Raw genomic sequence first — 19594 nt, 5'->3', positions numbered from 1 at the left:
AGGCACATGCGTAGTAGCAGAAATATTTGTTTTTGCAATTCAGTATGGCGCTTAGCAAGACTTTCGGTCAAAAACCTGTAAAATTTCAGCTTGAGGAGGATGGAGATTTTTATATGATTGGATCAGAGGTTAGTACTTTGTCCAATCAATACAATAACAAATTATGTAGCTGATAGTATGGTCTTACTATCGTTTGACCGGCACTCGCTAGCTAGCCGGCTAATAACGCTAACGTTAGCAGGACTTGTCAGTGATATTGTTAACGCTTCTGAACATCCCCAAACTGGTTCATATGTCCGATTCTCCATATTAGCAATGCCATCCCAGAAAATAACTAGCCTAAACGTGTTCTCCCTTGCTAGCGTAGCCGTAGCAGCACCACAAACGTCTCTGGATAGCCAATACTTAAGTTATACTGACGTTACTGTATGTGTGTGTGTGGTTTTAGGTTGGGAACTACGTGCGTATGTTCAGAGGTTCCCTTTATAAGAGATACCCGTCGTTATGGAGAAAACTGGCATCAGTAGAAGAGCGGAAGAAAATTGTTGAATCATCACACGGTAAAAGAAGAGGAATTAAACCCCATGACACGTGTTGCCAGTTAGCAGCTAATTGATTTTACACAACAGTGCTTGTTTATCTCTATTAGATCGTGGCTACACCACCCTGGCCACCAGTGTGACACTACTAAAAGCTTCAGAGGTAGAGGAGATCTTTGAAGGAAATGATGAGAAGTACAAAGCTATCTCAATCAGCACAGAGCCACCTGCCTACCTCAGGTACCCTCCAAGAGTCTCATCTAAATCCTAGTTCTTTTTACTTCCCTCTTTGGGTTGTTGTAATCCATTGCTAACGGCTCTATGTCCTTCGGTTATCAACAGGGAACAGAAGGGAAAGAGGAACAGCCAGTGGGTTCCCACTTTGCCCAATAGTTCTCACCATCTCGATGCTGTCCCCTGCTCCACTACCATCAACCGCAGTCGACTAGGCCGTGATAAGAAGAGAACGTTCCCCCTTTGGTAAGCCTACATAATGATGTGCACAAAGCCTTCTTTACACTGATGACACAGCTTACGATGCCATTGTAGGGATATAATTGATCTTCATTGATTATTATCGATCACCATTTCCACTGGCGTTCTTTACAAGCCTTTTACTCACTGTTATCGTCTTCACTTTAGAGAAGAATCCATGGGAATCAATGTATGTGTGCAACTATGTAGCCTACAGTAGTAACTCATGACAGTGACACAATTGTTTGTGGTAATTAATTATTATTTATCTTATTAACTTTCATGCGCACATCATGTGATGGGATGCTGAGATGGTTATCAGCATTTGTACAAACAATTCTCAGAACAAATAGAACTGGTGTGTCTGACCTAGCTTATGTTGCCCCCCCCCCCCCCTTTTCTCTGGGTGAAAGTTTTTCCACAAGTCAAAGCAGGATCAAGTCTGCCAACAACTCAGTGTAAATGGTCTGTGGAAAGAAGGCTTAAGATTAAATGGCAAATTCTTTAGTATTGAGTGCATTTGTCATACGCAGCTTTGACGATCACGACCCAGCTGTGATCCATGAGAACGCCACTCAGTCTGAAGTGCTGGTTCCAATCCGACTGGACATGGAGATAGAGGGTCAGAAACTCAGAGATGCTTTCACCTGGAATATGAACGGTAGGGTTCTACCATCACTCTTCTAGAGACCCTCAAACAAACTGACCACTGTTGTTGTATTTATAGAGCCTTGGCATATTTGATTTGTCAACGCATATGTAAAGTGACAACAGATGACTCTTAAGACTAAACCATTGTAAAGGCTTGTTTATTCTCCTCCAGAGAAGCTGATGACACCTGAGATGTTTGCTGAGATCTTGTGCGACGACCTGGACCTCAATCCCCTGGCCTTCGTCCCTGCCATCGCCTCAGCCATCCGGCAACAGATCGAGTCATATCCCACTGATAGCATCCTGGAGGAGCAGTCTGACCAGAGAGTTATCATCAAGGTGAGACTGAGGGAGTGAACTGGATGAGGGATCTATTAACAGGATAGTCCACATCTCAGTGATCTGATTAGTCATAAACATCATTTCATTCCACCATAACTCATTCAGTGCCAGGGATTAGACGGGTCCCGTTGTAGCAATGCCACGCTTTAAAGATAGGAGTGTGTCACCTTGTTTGTAGAGCTATATATATATTCTATATTATATCTATGGATACAATACTATGGCCCATTTGACATCAACTATCTATCGTTCAATATGTGAAGAATTTTTTTTTCATCCATACATTCCCGTGTTATACCGTGGTGAATATAAGTATAGTTTTAGAGTGGTCTGGGGTCATTCCCGAAAGGCTGAGTTATAGCTTTGTACGTGAATTCTACTATAAGCGTTGCCGTTTCTTGCCTGGACACGCTACTATTCCCAAACCAAATGTATATAATAGGTATTATGTTTCATCATGAATGCATGAAAGGGGGGGGGGGTCGTTTCTGATTATTTGATTGCCAGTAACGGCATTCGTATTGAACACTAAAACCGCTGATCAGCTGGATCGGTATAATAATAACATTGCACGATCAAACTAGAATTGACGTCAGATAGTCCATACCTGTGATCGGGAGTATTCCAAAAATAATATTCCAATTGTTTGATCGCCATCTGGTCCATCCGATGTCCATTTGGTCCACGACATAACCCACCACAACATATGGTTCGGGGGCATTTGACGCACTTCAATGCAACCGGGAGAACCGCTCGACTTGCCCGACCCAGAAAACTGCGCCCGGAGACATTTGAGTGTAACACAGGGCAAGATATAAGGTTTCAAAGGGTGCTCGATACCGCCCTCTAGTTGGATGCGGCCGGTATTGCACTTTGGCGATATCAGACTCATTCCTATGGTAACACCAAGGTCCCTGGATGAATAATGAATACAAATATTGAATAAAAGAATAAACGACCAAAACCCGAGATATCTCGGGTCTGGCAGCCAACGCATGGCGAGTTAACCCGACTTATCTCAGGTTTGGAAATTAAAGAGTTAAAAGCACTTCCACCAGTGTTTTTTGTTTTTTGAGATATCGGAAGTAGAAAATGTTAGCATCATGCAAGTGGAATTCAATGGGGGTGAGGTCTCTTCTGTTCTGTTGCTAAGCAATATTCGTGACTCATGCCCCTCCACTTTCCAGTATGCTTAGCATGATGCTTACCATAGACCTTTATTTCCTAAGATCAATAGCTGACGGTCAACACGAGTCCATCGAAACGATCTGTATCTCAAAGTGCTTTTTGGATGGACTGAAAGAACTGTGGGGGAAAATGTTTGTATTTGTCCTCGTTATTAATTCATTTGTAGTTGCCATTTATTTTAGGTACTTATTCTTAGACTACTTGCTGGGCACTAATTTGTCCTCAGCACTTTTTTGGCAACATTTTGGTGATGCAAAGATTAGAGCTCCCTCAGCTATTGCAGTTGTTGTGAGTCACTCTGGATAAGAACATCCATTAAACCCCTAGAATACCATGTAAACGATGATGTAGAGACAAGCTTAAACTACAGGATACATTGGGCCTCATTCATGAAGCGATATGAGAACAGATTTTGTTCTTAACTAGCATTTCTTCTTATTTTGTTCTTACCTGGGATTCAGCAATGTTTTCTTATTTTTGCTTTTCTCTTAGGCAAGACCAAATTCTAAGAGTGGCCGAGAGCACTCTTACCCAGATGAGAAACATTTTAAAAAGCCTACCATTCATAATAATAATACATCAGATTTATATAGCGCTTTTCCTAATGCTCAAAGACACTTTACAAAACAAACAATACAAGTTCAAGTTTAAAGTTTCTTTATTAGTTGTCATACAGAAGTACAGAATACTTTTATACAAAATGCTTCTTTCTGTTACGCTCCAGAGACTGTGCTAGGCAAAAATAGATAAGTATAAAATAAGTATAGCAAGTATAAAATAGAAGTCAAGTACGTAGACAAAAATTTTCAGTATATACATATATACAATGCTCAATGTAGTAGAAGTAACTGAGTTACCATACAATATACTAATACAGTGCAAAGAATGAGGTACAATTTAGGTACAATTTACAGTAAGGTGTAATGAGGTATGGGTTGTAGTGCAAATTCTTTACCAATAAATATAAAGTGTGCTTAGGTGGTTAAAGTGGGTGCTGCAGTGAGTTGTATGTTTAAAGTGAGTGTGTGCGTGTGGATGTGTGTGCTGTGAGTGCATTTGATGGTTGTTACTAGGGATGCACAATATTGATTTTTTGACACCGATACCGATAACTTTATGCTCCTCAAGCCGATACCGATAACCGATATTTATTGTATTATAATATTTTTTTTAACTGTATATATATTTTGAGTATTTATAAGCTCCGACGTCATCGGTACTGCTATCGGTACTCGAGAAATTATGGAGTTTTTTTTTGAGGAATTTAAACGTCGCAAACTAATCTTGTTGGCCGTTGTCTATATCTCTCCTGCCTCTGTCTCTGCCTGCGCGGGGAGCAGGCTGCCTGCTCTCTCCTCTCTTCCCCTCCCACACACACACACACACACACACACACACTCACTCACACACACACACACTCACTCACACGGGTGCTGCGCTGCTCTCATAATGGCGGACAGAACGAAATGTTCAAAAGTCTGGGTCTATTTGACTAAAGTCGATGCTGACAACGCTCATTGCCACAAGTGCAACAAGACATTTGCCAGTAATGTATAAGCGCTGGTACTTGTCAATGTGGCTGGCGGGGAGATAACGTTAGCTCCGAGTAGAGTAATGGCTGACAATCCGGAGGTAAATAAACGAACGAGAGCTTCTGATTGGTGGTAAGAAGAAGAGGTGGGTGCAAGCCGTGGGACGTAATTGGCAGATCGACTGTCTGTCTCCGAATGTAACGTGACTACGTCACAGCCAAGAAAGGGAGCGCTGGATTTGTGAAAAACTCCCTGTTCCTAAACCACACGCTATCAGTTTTACCACAGTACTGGCAAAACGGGAGGAGGCTATAATAAAAACAAGCGCCCTTCATCCAAATCCACCCACACCGGATTTCTTTTAACCAAAAAATGTATTATATGTAGGGATGCCCCGATCACGTTTTTTGCCACCGATCACCGATCGTCGTGAGCCATATCGGCCGATACCGATCCGATACCGATCGTTTTTGATTAAAAAGAAATTAAAAATTATTTTATATATATTTTTTTTTATAAAATATATATATTATATAATTAGACTTGTACTTGTATTATCTGCGAGACATCGCCACCACGCAACAAGTCAAAATGCTCGCTATCTGCAAACAGCTCCACTGTCTGTGTGTACTCTAGTAGCCTCCAGCTACCAAAAAGGATTCTCCGGCGCTGCAGCGGGACCCTATTGGTAACGTTATGCTTTGGTCATTTCACATTCAGCAAGCCCTCAGCTCGAATACGCATTCAATCAATGTTATAAGACATTGATATCAGGAGCTATCTGTAGCTACTGCTAGCCGGCTAGATGACGTTAAGACAACTATTTAGTTCAATCGGACATTTCGTTTTGAACAGTGAATTAACGTCAGCTAACGCGAGCTAACGGAGGTATCAACATGCACTACAAGACTTGCTGGAGCATTTGTTGATATCAGGAGCTATCGGTAGCTAGCCGGCTAAATACCGTTAGACAATGCCTACTAAAAGTGAATAGTTGACTGGGTAATTTTGTTTAAACAGTAACGATAGCTAGGTAGCTAACGTTAGCTCAGGTCGAATGCACTATCTAGACTCAGCAGAGGAGGTCCGCCTCCTCTGTGTTTACAAACTCTACACGGGTACGGGCGGGGCTAGGGAGGAGGAGCAGTTTGCAGGTCCTGTGCGTCTGAGACAAGCGAGTGAGATATCCACTTGATCAGTTTCCGCGATCGGCGAATATGACTAATTATCGGAATTCCCCGATCGCATATTTATACTAATTATCGGCCGATAACGATCGGTGGCCGATCGATCGGGGCATCCCTAATTATATGTTATCGGAGCTATCAATAACGTTATCGAGTTTATCGGGATGACGTCATAATTGCTGATATCGGCCCGATAATTATCGTGCATCCCTAGTTGTTACATATTGTTATTGTTCGTTGAGCATCCTGATGGCCTGGGGATAGAAGCTTCTTCTGAGTCTCTCTGTGCTTGCCATGAGACTCCGGTATCGCTTGCCTGACCGCAGCAGTTCAAAGAGGCAGTTGTTTGGGTGGCTCGAGTCTTTGATAATTCTCTTAGCCTTGCCCATGCACCGCTTGTTGTAAATGCCCTGGAGAGTGGGAAGCCCCCCTCCAATTGTGCGTTCGGCTGAACGGGCCACTCTCTGTAGTCTGCTACGGTTTTGTGCGGTGCTATTCCCAAACCAGGAGGTGATATTGCCAGTCAGGATGCTCTCTATTGTGCATGAGTAGAAGTTCTTGAGGATCTTCTGACTGACTTGGAACTTCCTTAGGCGCCTGAGGAGGCGTTGCCGTGCCTTCTTCACAACACTGTCAATGTGTGTGGTCCATGTCAAGTCCTCGGATATGTGGACTCCGAGGTACTTAAAACTGTTCACTCTCTCAACCGGTGCCCCGTCAATGCTGAGGGGGCTGTAGTCCCTGTCCCCCGACCTCCTAAAGTCCACAATCCTCTCCTTTGTTTTGCTGACGTTCAGGGAGAGGCTGTTCTCTCGACACCATCCCGCTAGAACCTTGACCTCCTCCAGGTAGGCCCTCTCGTTGTTTGCAGAGATCAGGCCCACCGCTACTGTGTCATCAGCAAATTTGATGATTGTGTTGTTGTTCCGCTGTGCCACACAGTCATGTGTGTACAGGGAGTAGAGGAGGGGACTCAGAACACAGCCCTGGGGGGCCCCTATGTTGAGAGTGATGCAGTGATGCAGAGAGAGGTGCAGTTGCCTGCTCTCACCACCTGGGGTCTGCCCGTCAGGAAGTCCAAGACCCACTGGCAGAGGTCATAGTTCAAGCCCAGGTCCCTGAGCTTGGCTATGAGTACAATACAATACAGTTTTAGTAGAGAAAATTAAATATAAAAAGGTGAGAGAGGAAGGAGTTCATGGGTTGAAAGCAAACCATTGGTCAATTGCCCCCAAATACGACTTTATAAACCCAGAACTTTCTTTTTTGATCCACTTTTTCTCCTCCTTTTTCTATTTTTCTCCCGTCCCAATTTTGCCTAGCCAATTCTCCCTTCAATTCTCCCCTCCCTTGTCTCGAACGTTGCTAGACCATGCCTCCCACTGGTCGGCTGCAATGTGGACGAAGCCTTGCATCACGTGTCCCCTCCGGTACACGAGGAGGCAGCCGTCGCATCTTTTCACCTGTACAGCGCGATCTCTCAGTGGCGAGGAGTAACGCGTGGGAGGCTCACGCTGCCCCTGTTGCTTCCTGATTCTGCTGTACAGGCGCACCAACCGACCTGTAGGAGTCGCTGTCCACAACGTCCGATCCCCACCCACCAGCTTTCCCACCCCTAACGCTGCCAATTGTGTTAGTATGAACGACCAGCCAAGCTGGTAGCAACGCAGAGAGCTGGGCTCGAACCCAGCATCTCCTGCGTTAGTGGCGAGCGCCTTGCCCCCTGCACCACTTAGCCGCCCTACAAACCCAGAACTTTTCAATAATTATTCTGCTTCTGAAATGGATTATGTATTGCTTTTTTTTGTGACCAACTTTTTATTTTATCTTAAAAAAAAAAAAAAAATCAGAGGAAAGAGACATTCACATCAGCAGTTCATATGAATTCCCACAGTGGCATAAAAAAGTGTCTTTTCAGTATATAGATTGTCCGTCAGTATAGTCAGGTACTGTGTAGCCTGCCTGCTGGCAGTTGTGACAGTCTCTTCCTCTGATCTGGCGGATTATATATTGCTGTTAAAACAGTTAGATGCTCTGGCCGTACGCATATAATGCATATTTACAACCTCTCCTCTCCTCCCCCCTCTCCTCTCTTCTCTGCTCCACACCTACAAGTTCTGAGCGCACTCTGGATTTTAGCCACAGGGACCTTTCAGAGAGATGACGGGTGACAGATCCGGTATTTCCCAACCTACTGCGCGATTGGTTCTTGTCGTTCAGTATTGACAAAGCCTACTTTGCTCGAACGATTTATTTCGCACTGTACAGTACATATACGTACAAGTATAAGTCTGTATTTGTCATCAGATTAACACACACACGCGCGATGAGCGACCGACAGGAACACACACATGCACTGAGTCGTGAGATGTGTGTGCGCTCGCTCGAAAGTGCGCTAAGGCTGCCTCGCTAAGCCGTTTATTTATCCTGTTGAATGGATCAGCATGCAATGCCGAACCTCTCAAGCTGTTTTGCAGATGCCTCATTCACCTTATAAGGAGCAGGCGAGGTGTGTCTGTATGCAAATTAATTGAGCACGAACATGCATTTCAATTTAAGAACAGGTGGGATTCATCATTCAACACACCTACGGCTTGATGAATGTGGCGGTGGCTTTTCTTATTTTTCTCTCAGCAGACGGGTAAGAAAGAATAATAAGAGTATTGGTGAATGAGGCCCATTAACTCTAAATTAATTCAAATGTATGATGAAGACCATGGAATCTGAGATCATAGGAAACTGTAAATGTTTTGATTGACGGAGCGTATTTTCTTTCTTTGGAACTGTGTCAAACCATGCGCTCACTTGTCTGAACGTTTTAATGTTTGTTTGTCTGAAACAAATGTGTTTTTGCTGTCCTTTTTGGCCAGGTCACTCTTGTAAAAGATATTTTAATCTGTTTTTATCTGGTTGAATAAAAAAAATTAAAATACCATTTAACAGTCTGTAGTGTGGTAATGAAATGGTTAACCTTCTATAGTGTGGTAGTGAAAGGGCTAAGATGTATATTGCAAATAAGCAGTGAATACAGTACATATGGAGATATTAAAGGGATATGAATTTTAGTTAATAAGATGACATGTTTTCTTGTGAGGAACAAACAACTAAAACTCAATGTCCCAAGTATCCCTTTTAACTCATTCAGAGCCGGAGCTTAATCCGCGAGATGGCGTTAGTATGCCACCGCTGTAAGTCAATGGGGGGACTGTGAGATTTGCGAGTGCTTAAAATATATCTTAAAAGGGCGGTCAGGTGGTGTAGCGGAGATTGTGCTCGTCACCAATGCAAGAGGCTGCGGTCTCGACTCCCGGAGAGTCAGCATTGCCTTGGCTCGGGCTGATCGCTATACTAACTCGTTTGGCTGAGTTAGGGGAAGGGGAGCCGTGGGTGGGTCCTGGGCGTTGTGGACAGCGACCCCTACAGTTTGGTCGGGGCGCCTGCTCAGCGAAGGTAGGATCTGGTGAGAGGTAGTGCGGCCTCCCACACGTTACACTCTCCCAGTGAGAATCTGCCGGCTGGCTGCACATGCGTCGGTGGAAAGCATGTGACAGTCTCCGGCCTCTCGGACCAACAGTAGGGGAAAGTGCGCAACAACCAGGAAGGGGGTTGGGAATTGGCATAACGACTAACAGTGGGATGGGAGAAAAATCGGAAAAAGGAGGGGGAAAAAGATAATCAAAAAATATATATATATATCTTAAATTATAGCTATGGGTCTAATACACCCGTCGATTATCAGTGAGTTGCTTCCAGTCAACATGTACTAAACGGATTGTTTTTTCATCAGTACATTTCCGTTTTATACCGTTTTGAATATGAGTATAGTTTGGGTGCTTCTGAGTAATTCCAGAGAAAGACGCTAGAGCTAAATAGCGTTTTAGTGGAATACACTATACACTAGGGATGGGATCGAATATTTGAATTTTCTAATATTCGATCCCATATCTACATTTGATTTTCATGTCAGAAAATCAAAAAAAAAAAAAAAGTATTCTTTTTTTTAAGCAAACCATTCTTATTTCATTCCTTTTTATATTTAGAGACAGCATAATTGATCTAAAAGATGCACATGCTACTGTTTCTGTTTGTTTATTTAGTGCCTATTTATGTGCAATACCCTTTGATTTTAATGATCCATTCTATTAAAAAGAATAACTGAATTTAACTGGAACTGAACATTTTAACTGAATTTAAACTGTAACAGAAAATAACAATATATTTTTTATAAAAAAATATATATATAAAGTCGAATATTCGATCTCGAGAACCAGCTATTTCACTAGAAAGTCCCATCCCTACTAAACACGTTGTCATTTTTCGCCTGATTATCGAATCTTCCTGAAATCAACGCTAGATCGTCATTATTATCGTTCCTCATGCAAAAATGAAAAGAGCCCTGGACTGCGGGGCTCCGCCGCCGCCTCCTCCCACCCAACGGCACACAGCCACACACACACACACACACACACAGAGACAGCATCGATCGGGGTAAAAATAAATATCAGATCAACGATCAAATTTATATATAGTGTTCTTACCTTGTATCTGATGTAATGCAAAAGAAATAATCCAATTATCTGATTGCCATTCCAAATACTGCTTCTGGAGGTCCCTACCACATTACCGACCGTTACATATGGGCGGGCAGGCGGGGTTACTGTTCAATGCCATCGTTGTATAGACCTACCTCAACTGAGTATTTAAACCCTGCCCGCACGGCTCGGATCGTCCCAGAAAATAAACCACACCATTCCCAGTGGAGTGCAATACCAGCTGGAAGGCGGCAGTATTTGCCCTTTTGCGAGCTCAGACCCATTCCCAATGATGACATCAGGCTGGATGGATGAAAATGAATGGATATAGCTAATAAAAGAAATAACGATTAAAACTTGAGTTAACCTGACTTTTCTCGTGGCTGGCGTAGAATGAGTTAATATAGCTGATTTACCGTCTCTTATTCTCATTCTCCCTATCTTTCCTTTAGCTGAACATCCACGTTGGGAACATCTCGCTGGTGGACCAGTTTGAGTGGGACATGTCGGAGAGGGAGAACTCCCCAGAGAAGTTTGCCCTGAAACTGTGTTCTGAGCTGGGCCTGGGTGGAGAGTTTGTCACCACGATCGCATACAGTATTCGGGGGCAGCTAAGTTGGCACCAGAGGACATACGCCTTCAGGTATTATAGACAGAATGACAGAAAGCACAAGCACATCTGTATGCTTACGTGACACACAACATGTGTTTGGAAACATCCGATTGCATTAACCTACCTGCAGCTTAGTGTAACCTCAAAACATTCTTTATTTGCAATATAAATCCAAGTATGTTGCATCTTGGTTGTTGTTGTCTGGGCTGCTATGTTGATGAGAGATCATTGGGTAAAATGTAGCAGACGGGGCCAATTGGCCAATTTTCAATCTCTTGTAATCAGGAATGTCAAAATACCCAGAGTGATCTCTGGCATAGTTGGATACTTAAGAAAGAAAATCTAACAAATGCTGTTTCAAAATATTCAGAACATAAGTATTTATGCTGGGTATGGAATATTGAGCTGATACCAGGCTAGAATAGTGTCTATCAGGGAATTTCACCAATATATTAGAACATATTAGAAATCAAAGTATGTATTATATCTAAATAATTTGTATCCAGTAACCCAAAACCGGTGGTCCCAAGTCTATGCTCTTGCATGAAAGTAATGGATATGATTGGTACTACTGTATATCAGCAGATATTTAAAGGTTTAGGACTGGGTGCTATTGGTGCATCGAATGCATCCCCAGTTTATTCTGATGACGTAGGGCTTTTATTTATTTATCCTTTATTTATCCAGGAATGTCCCATTGAGATACAAGATCTCTTCTTCCAGGGAGTCCTGATCAACTTTGCCGAGTGGTTAATAAACCAAGCCGTAACTTTAATTTTCTTCCCCATATGTCTTTGCAGTGAGAACCCCCTGCCCACAGTGGAGATAGCCATCAGGAACACAGGTGACGCTGACCAGTGGTGCCCCCTACTGGAGACCCTGACAGACGCAGAGATGGAAAAGAAAATCAGGGACCAGGACAGAAACACCAGGTCAGTGTCTTTCCTTAACACATTGACGGCCACGGGGATTAGACAGGCCCCACTCTATAAGGCCAGCTTATCATAACACGGTTTAACTATGCGTGAGGGTGTTTGTAGAGCTAAATCTATATTTTAAAAGATTGCTATGTGTCCATTCTCATTGTCAATTGACACTATAAACCTTCCCTTCAATATGCCTTAAAGAATTTTTTTTTTCATCAATACGTTCCCATTTTATAGCGTCGTGAATATAAGCGTTATATGGGATTGGTCTGGTATAATTCCTGCAAAACGAGTTACAGGGCGCTAAGCTAATAACGTTAAATCGATTGGCGTTTCGGCCATACACAAGCTAGAGATAAAAATCTAAATGCATATGATCGATATCATGTTCCACCATGAATGCATGAAAGGGGGGGGGGGACGTCGTTTCTGATGATTGATTACCAATAACTGCATTCGTTGTTGTAGCCTCATTCACTGATAGGCTGGTTGGCTATGCTAACAAGGCCTGATCAGCATGAGATCTACGTGAAATCGTTCTTACCTGTGGCCGGTTGGATCACAAAAAGAATTTCCCAGTTATTGATCACCATCTGGTAGATCGATATGTCCATTGGCTGATGCTATATTCCTTTACTGCATACTGAATTCGGCGTCGCAAAAGGTATTCCATGCGATCTGATGAAGGCATAGCTTCAGGCTAACAGAGAAAGTAGGCCTGAATGAAAACAAATTTCCATCCGGTCTGAAAACGAGGAGTACTCCATTCTCGAGACAGTGCCACTACCAGGATCTGGCCGGTAATGCACTTTTCCGAATTCCAAGAGTAGGGTACATCTGCAGTTCTGCTCCGTGACATTGAGTAGGATATTAAAATGCAATAAAAGCAAATACGAGTTTACCACGTATATATACGCGGTTGGCCCTTTTAACACTTTGAATGCCCATCACGAGCCCAATTCTTTTTTTTTTTTTTTAATTAGCGATCTGAATTCACATTTCATCAACCGAGTCTACCGTTGGTAAACTTGCCCCGCCAGGCGCTCAGATGTGAAAAAAGCGCCCCCCATCGTCTCCCAGATGGTAATGCACCATTTTGGATTGGACTCAATGAAAATGGACGAGAAAAGAAAACTCCGGAATCCACATTTTACTTCTCACGCATGTAACCGGAGCCGATCAGATTTATTCTGGACCCTCAGCACAGCGTGTAATATGTGTTTTACAGTATACGCGTTGGATCAATAAAAGGATTGATTTTTGGAATGGCGATCAGGAATTGGAATAATCCATTTGGATACCATCTGATCTCGGGTAAGGAATCTATTTTACCAGTCTTAGGATAATCAGACACGTTTTCACGGAGATATAAGCTTTTCCCCTATAATGTGATATGGCTGTTTGACTGTAAGAGCGATCAGGAACTGCGCGCGGCACCAGCGTGCACACGTACACATATACTATAGATAATCTAGCGTTTATTTGAAAACGATTCATAAATAGGCCGAAAAATAACAACGTTCTAGAATATTACAGTACAGGGCGATTATCATGGAATCTTTTTTTTTGTGTGAAAACGAGGGCTTTTCAAAATGCTATAAAACAGAAATGAACCGATAAAAAAACAATCCGCTTCGACAATGTTGACTGGAAATGAGTCATTGATAAGCGACGGGCAGATTAGACACATAGCCATAATTTAAAACATAGATTAGGCGATATTAATGCTAACATTGAAGTGGATGGTGGGCATTCAAGCACTAAATGTGCGCCCCCTGCTGGGCACTGAAAGTGTTAAGCATGGCGCCCAAACACGTATTTATACGTGGTTGGCCGGGGCCATTCGATTTCAGCATCTAGCTATAGCACGGCCAGGTTTTCATTACATAGTTTCACTGTGCGTCACATTGTTTGTAGAGCTAAATCTATATTTTATATTATAGCTATGGATACAATACCATGGTCATTTGACAGTAACTATCTTCCGTTCAAGATGCAAAAAAGAATAAATTTTTTCATGAATACGTTCACATGTTATTCTGTGGTGAATATGAGTATAATTTCAGAATGATCCAGGCTAATTCCTGGGAGGCTGGCTGTAGGGCGCAACATGAATTCTACTAAATCCATTGGCGTTTTGTCCCTGTACACGCTACTATTTTCAAATCAAATGCATATGATAGGTATTATGTTTCATCATGAATGCATGAAAGGGGGGGGGGGGGGGGGGGTCATTTCTGCTTAATTGATTGCCAATAACGGCATTCGTTATTACCACAACACACGCCGATCAGGGGGATGGGTATGAAAACCATGCACGATCAAGCTGAAATTGATGTCAGATTGTCCTTACCTGTAGTCGGTGGTATTCCAAAAATAATATTCCAATTATTTGATCCATCCGATGCCCATCTGGTCCACGACATAACCCACCACAACATATGGATCGGGGGTCCCGAAAACGATTCAATCCGATAGAGTGAAGCCCTAGGTTTTCCATTACTAGAAAAGTCCGTCCGGAGACATTTGAGTGTTACACCCGGTCTGGAACAGGGTTTACTGCACTCTCGATACTGCCTACTACACCTTCGGAGTCCCAGTATGCCTTTTAACGGCAACATACAGGTCCCTGACATTGAATAGGATATAAAAATCGGAAAAAAGATCAAATAACATATATGTTTTTTGGCCGTCAAACGCTGGCGCCCAATAACGTATACGTGAATGGCCCCGAAAGTGTTAAGAGGGAAAAAAACTTAAAACCGTATTGATTAGGGATGTCCTGATCAAGTTTTTTTGCACCCAATAAGTCATTTAATATCGAGTATCTGCCGATAGAGTCCCGATATTTATATTTTTAGTTTTTACAAAAAAGGACCTGAATTTGATCTGGCTTAATTTAGTATTTTTTTTTTTAATGTGCCATGATCAGCTCAGATTCCAATCTATCTGATCAGGACATCCCTAGTATTGATCGTTTCAATATTTGAAAACAATTATACAATATGTATATGAATGTGACCCTGGGGTTTGATGGTATAAAACTCCTTGTTGCAAACTCCTGTGCAAATTTCTTTATTTAAACGGTTGTCAATAGTTAAATTCAGGACTTAGTTTAGCATTGCATCAGCTGATCGTCTGCTGTTTTTGACGTTGCATAGTATATGAAAACCCCATTGAAATGGTCTATCTCCCAAATCTTGACTATTCAGCAAATTAAGAAAAATTACAGCCCTGCATTTTTTGAAAGTATAGGGTGAGTGTTGAGTGACGTTTATGGGACCTAGTGTCATGAAACCTACTCATTACATCAAATACCATGTCAAACCTGAATCCAAGCAAAATGTTGAATTATGAGGTTTTTGTGCAGCAGCAGTGGCTATGGTCTGTCAAGTCGAACATCTCTTTTCAACTATAGAAAGTGGTAAACACAATACATATCAGAATTTTCTTGTGTTGATGTTTTATTAAGCTACTAATTTAAATACGGTTCTAAAACCAATTTAGACAATTGTCAGTATACTGAAATTCAGGACCTAAGTTACATCAGGTGATTGTCAGCAGTTTGTTTAAATGTTGCCAACTGTGCCTTTTTGAAAGTGTGAGTGTTGAATTGTTTTTTTTTACTGGTCCTAGGGTCACTTACTCCATACACTGCCCGTCAAACTTCCAATTTAAGTAAAAACACAAAAACCCCAGACTTGAACTTAATGTGACAGCAACAATACAAATGTCTCTTTACTATTTTCTATTTAGTTGGAACACAGATCCCTGTGTTGTTGTTGCAGCTACTGATTTATCCTCTTGTTTGTTTTGACAGGCGAATGAGACGACTGGCAAACACGTGGTAGTCTATGTAGTTAGTATCATGCCCTCTGCTGGAACGCTGGCCATCTGTGATGAAGTACAAAGCTGCCGAGATTTTTTCCGACACCAACAAGACATTCCTTCAGCTAGTTGCTCCGAGCAGCTTGCCTTCATCGGTGGCATGTGTCCTCTTGTCAGCTGTGTCCATCAACTCCCAACATGTTTTATTATTATTATTATTATTATTTGTTTGTTTGGAGAGACCCTGCTAGAGACACCTCTGTATGTTCGGTCATCCTCCGGTGTGGAAAAGCTGCTCCCACTTCAACCACTGACTCTTTGTGCTCTCAGAAGGAAAAGAAAACCCCACACAGCTGATCTCAGATAATATATTGTTATTTTGTTGTCTTTTTGTACATTTGAATAATTCTTACAAAAATAAAAAGTTAATAATCTTGATTTCCTACCTAGTTTAAACTGTTTATAGTCTATGTATCAAACAGTTTAAGACATGAAAATGGGAGAAACATTATGGGAGGTACTTTATTTATTTGGCTTTTGAAAGTGTATTGCATTTTGACCCAGCCTGTTCGTTCCCAGGGCAACCGTGATGCATGTTGTTGTGCTAAGCAGTTTCTATTTGCCACTGGTGTTTTCAGCCACAAAGGCAGCATTCGAAAGTGCAGACTGCGTGTTTTCCGCAGATTCATGAATGAGTACCAGCAGCAACATGACTGCAACAGGAATGAAGAGATCTAGTTGCTGTCATTTTTACACAGTGAACAAGCAAACTGAAATATGATACAACTGAAATGGTAGAGAAGTGAAGAGGGAAAAAAACTGGTTTCCAGGTGAACGATCACTATAGTTACACCACAAGTGATAGACGCATCAGATCCTGTGCATAGGTAAATGCACTGAAAAGAGAGTACTGTATTTTAAGAATCACAGATAATGCACAGTGGTTACCCGCATGCATGCCTTTAAATTACTCTCGGAACTCGGGACGGGAGTGAATGTCAATCCACATCTTCACAACGGCTTTCTGCCTCTTGACAGATTTGTATACCTGGATCGGTTACGGGACATATTACTGGTCAGGATCCTCCTCGCCATCCTGTCCCTGCCACAGCTCTCCAGCCTGCTCCTCTGGGAGAGGAGAGTAGCTAGGATCCTCTGGGTTGTGAAACATAGCCCGCCTGAAAGAGAAGAGAAAATATTTTGTCTAAGAGCAATTCCCACATTGATTAATGTTAAAGAACCCCAAATAGACCTAATGGATGGTTTCACTGGGTCTATTTTACTAGGGAACAGTTTGGACCCAAATGTACATCCTGTCAACTATTGCATTTAGCTAACATTGCAACAGGAAATGTTGGTCCTTTTGGAATGTTATCGTTGTCATTTTGAAACAGTCTATAGGCCACAGGAGATACTGTCTTAGGGATGCCCCATTTAAATAGTTTATAGTTTAATATGATTTAGTTTTGTATTATGTAACTATCCATGCTGAAGGTGGACAAAAACAATGGCAAGAGAGAAACCTACCATACTTCTAAAAGTAGGCCTACAGATCCAGGATCACTTCTCAGGTCACATGACTACAATACACCTCACTATGCTGAAGGTTGACAGGTTACAATGGAGACCCCTCAAGGATCCCTGGGGGTCTCTGAGCCCCACCTTGGGAATCACCGGTCTATGATACATTAAGGAGATCATTAAAACATGTCCATAGCAGCCACTGTCTTCCTGGAACTGGAGTTTTAAGATTAAACCAAGCAAGAGACTGCAGCTCTATACATAATCACTTGAAACTCACAGGAGTTCTGGTGTCATCAACAGCTTCCTGCCTCCTGGCTGGTAGGGAAACACGTCCTCTAGGAAATAGTACATGTGACCAACTCCAATACCTAAATGGGGGGAAGAGTAATCCATAAGCAAAACTGACTAGTAATGACTACTCGTAGTCGATTGCTATGCTGGCAATACAAAAATGTAGTCTCCCCTGTGGTTAGTTCCACACCATAACAGAGTTTACTATTAGTGGAATACTAATTAACATACTTGTCAACTTTCATCATCGAAATGGAAATGATCAATACCTAGAAGGTCGACAACGATGGAGTTGCCAAGCAGCAGTGAAAAGCCCATGAGCACCCAGGGCAAAGACGGGGCCTGGAAGTTGAGGAGGCCGAAGAAGTTCATGCGAATGAAAGGGTTCCTTCTACTCCACACGTACACCAGCATGATGGTGAAGGCCTGGCCCAAGAAGAACAGGTTGGCAAAGAGACCAAACAACTGCGCAGTCCTTCAAGTTAAATGCAATGAACAAAATAATCTTTCACCTACTGTTACTTCTACACCTACCATTTAGATTCTACTACTCCTTATCTAAAACAGATGTACTGTGTAAACACACACACACACTTATAAAAGAATAGCAACTTATATAGCATTCCACTCATTTCAACTGGAGACTACTAAACCTAATGGTCACAATAGCATATATGCTTGTTGAGACACGTTACTGCGTCAACCTGATATTACTGTACCAATAGCTGCAAGCTCCTGTGTGTCTGTCTAGAATTAGCACTATCTATAAAACGTAACAAAACACTCGTAAAAATCCACATTGACCATTTCACAACACTAACAAGACAGTTATGTGGAAAACAAGTTAAAGACTATCATTAACCTGGAATGTACTCTACTGTAAGTGTAACTGTACTACTATAGGCCTTCAGAAGAACACTGCTTGGCACCATCAGAGAAGATGGGCAGGGTGTACTGGTGGTCAGCATGAAAGGATACGGTCATGAGGATGCCGCCGAACAGGAACATGAAATTAAAGTCTGCAGTTCGGCCCCGGAAAGAACCTTCCTCCAACATGCGACAATATCGATAACTTGTTTTGTCAAGGATGGAATACAGTCAATTCACAGAATCAGTTATGGACAGATGCATTTCAAATGGTGCTCCACAGATCAATAATGCACCTCAGCTTTTTGTATATATATACTATATATATATTATAAATTGACAAAGGATACAGAAAGATGATGTTGAATAAAAAACAATCCAAGAGCCAAAAAATAGGAAGTTGGTTATCAGGCGCCATATCTAGAGAGAGAGAGAGAGGGGGGGGGGGTTGCAATAGGCCTAATGACAATGTTGGCAGCACATGAAGAGTAGCCTCCGTTTACAATAAATGTATTTATTGACAATCTTACCTGGTATCTTCTGATGATTAGGTCTGGATTAAAGTACAATTGACCTCAAGTTGCTGTGACCCAAAGGAAGCAGTAGTCACAATTTCAACTTGTAAATAGGTAAGTATAGGTAAGTTCAATGGTGAGCATTCAGCACACACGTGTTTTTTTGTCTGCCAACGCCATGTGTAGATTCGTCTACATACAATAACAAGATATAAGACATTAGACATCACTTGAACACTGCACGCTGAAATCAGCAGTATCGTTAGGCCTGACAAATGCGCCTTTTATGCTATACACCCCTTTTACGGTTAAACAAATTTTACACACGTGATAGCTGGCGCGTCAACTACTGTTGTTATGGTGATGCTATTATAGTATTACCCCGTAAGCTACTGAAACAACTGTACGCTATAGAAGACTATGCTCTCTACCATGTTCGTCATTAGCTTACCACTGCAGCTGTAGTCAAAACGCAAGCTGTAGTGTAGGCTCTTGTCACGGCAGGAATCTGAAAATATTCTTGAGTGAAGCTGTGAGCCATGGCAATTTGCTACAACACCCGTGCGACACATTTGTATTGAAGTT

At 42.2% G+C, this 19594-nt stretch overlaps 2 protein-coding genes across 2 annotated transcripts; one reads left to right on the top strand and one right to left on the bottom strand.

The window, feature by feature from the left end:
• Positions 1 to 16190, top strand: smarcb1a (SWI/SNF related BAF chromatin remodeling complex subunit B1a). The gene is made up of 9 exons (XM_084333208.1): positions 1 to 128; positions 449 to 560; positions 650 to 779; positions 882 to 1019; positions 1547 to 1674; positions 1837 to 2003; positions 10898 to 11088; positions 11859 to 11990; positions 15805 to 16190. Exons 1-9 carry the CDS (start codon positions 45 to 47, stop codon positions 15833 to 15835), a joined length of 1113 nt encoding a protein of 370 aa, XP_084189334.1. The 5' UTR covers positions 1 to 44; the 3' UTR covers positions 15836 to 16190.
• Positions 16191 to 16547: 357 nt separating this feature from the next.
• Positions 16548 to 19550, bottom strand: derl3 (derlin 3; the record flags this gene model as incomplete). The annotated part of the gene is given in 9 exon segments (XM_084320794.1): positions 16548 to 16990; positions 17614 to 17704; positions 17897 to 18092; positions 18606 to 18699; positions 18845 to 18870; positions 18873 to 18914; positions 19025 to 19068; positions 19071 to 19077; positions 19461 to 19550. Coding segments are annotated over 9 exon segments (699 nt in total). The 3' UTR covers positions 16548 to 16881.
• Between the last annotated feature and the right edge of the window lie 44 nt (positions 19551 to 19594).

The sequence above is a fragment of the Notolepis coatsorum genome (genome assembly GCF_963971535.1).
Source record: "Notolepis coatsorum genome assembly, chromosome: 1".
NCBI lineage: Eukaryota > Metazoa > Chordata > Actinopteri > Aulopiformes > Paralepididae > Notolepis > Notolepis coatsorum.
This window is presented reverse-complemented; position numbering and strand designations above follow the sequence as displayed.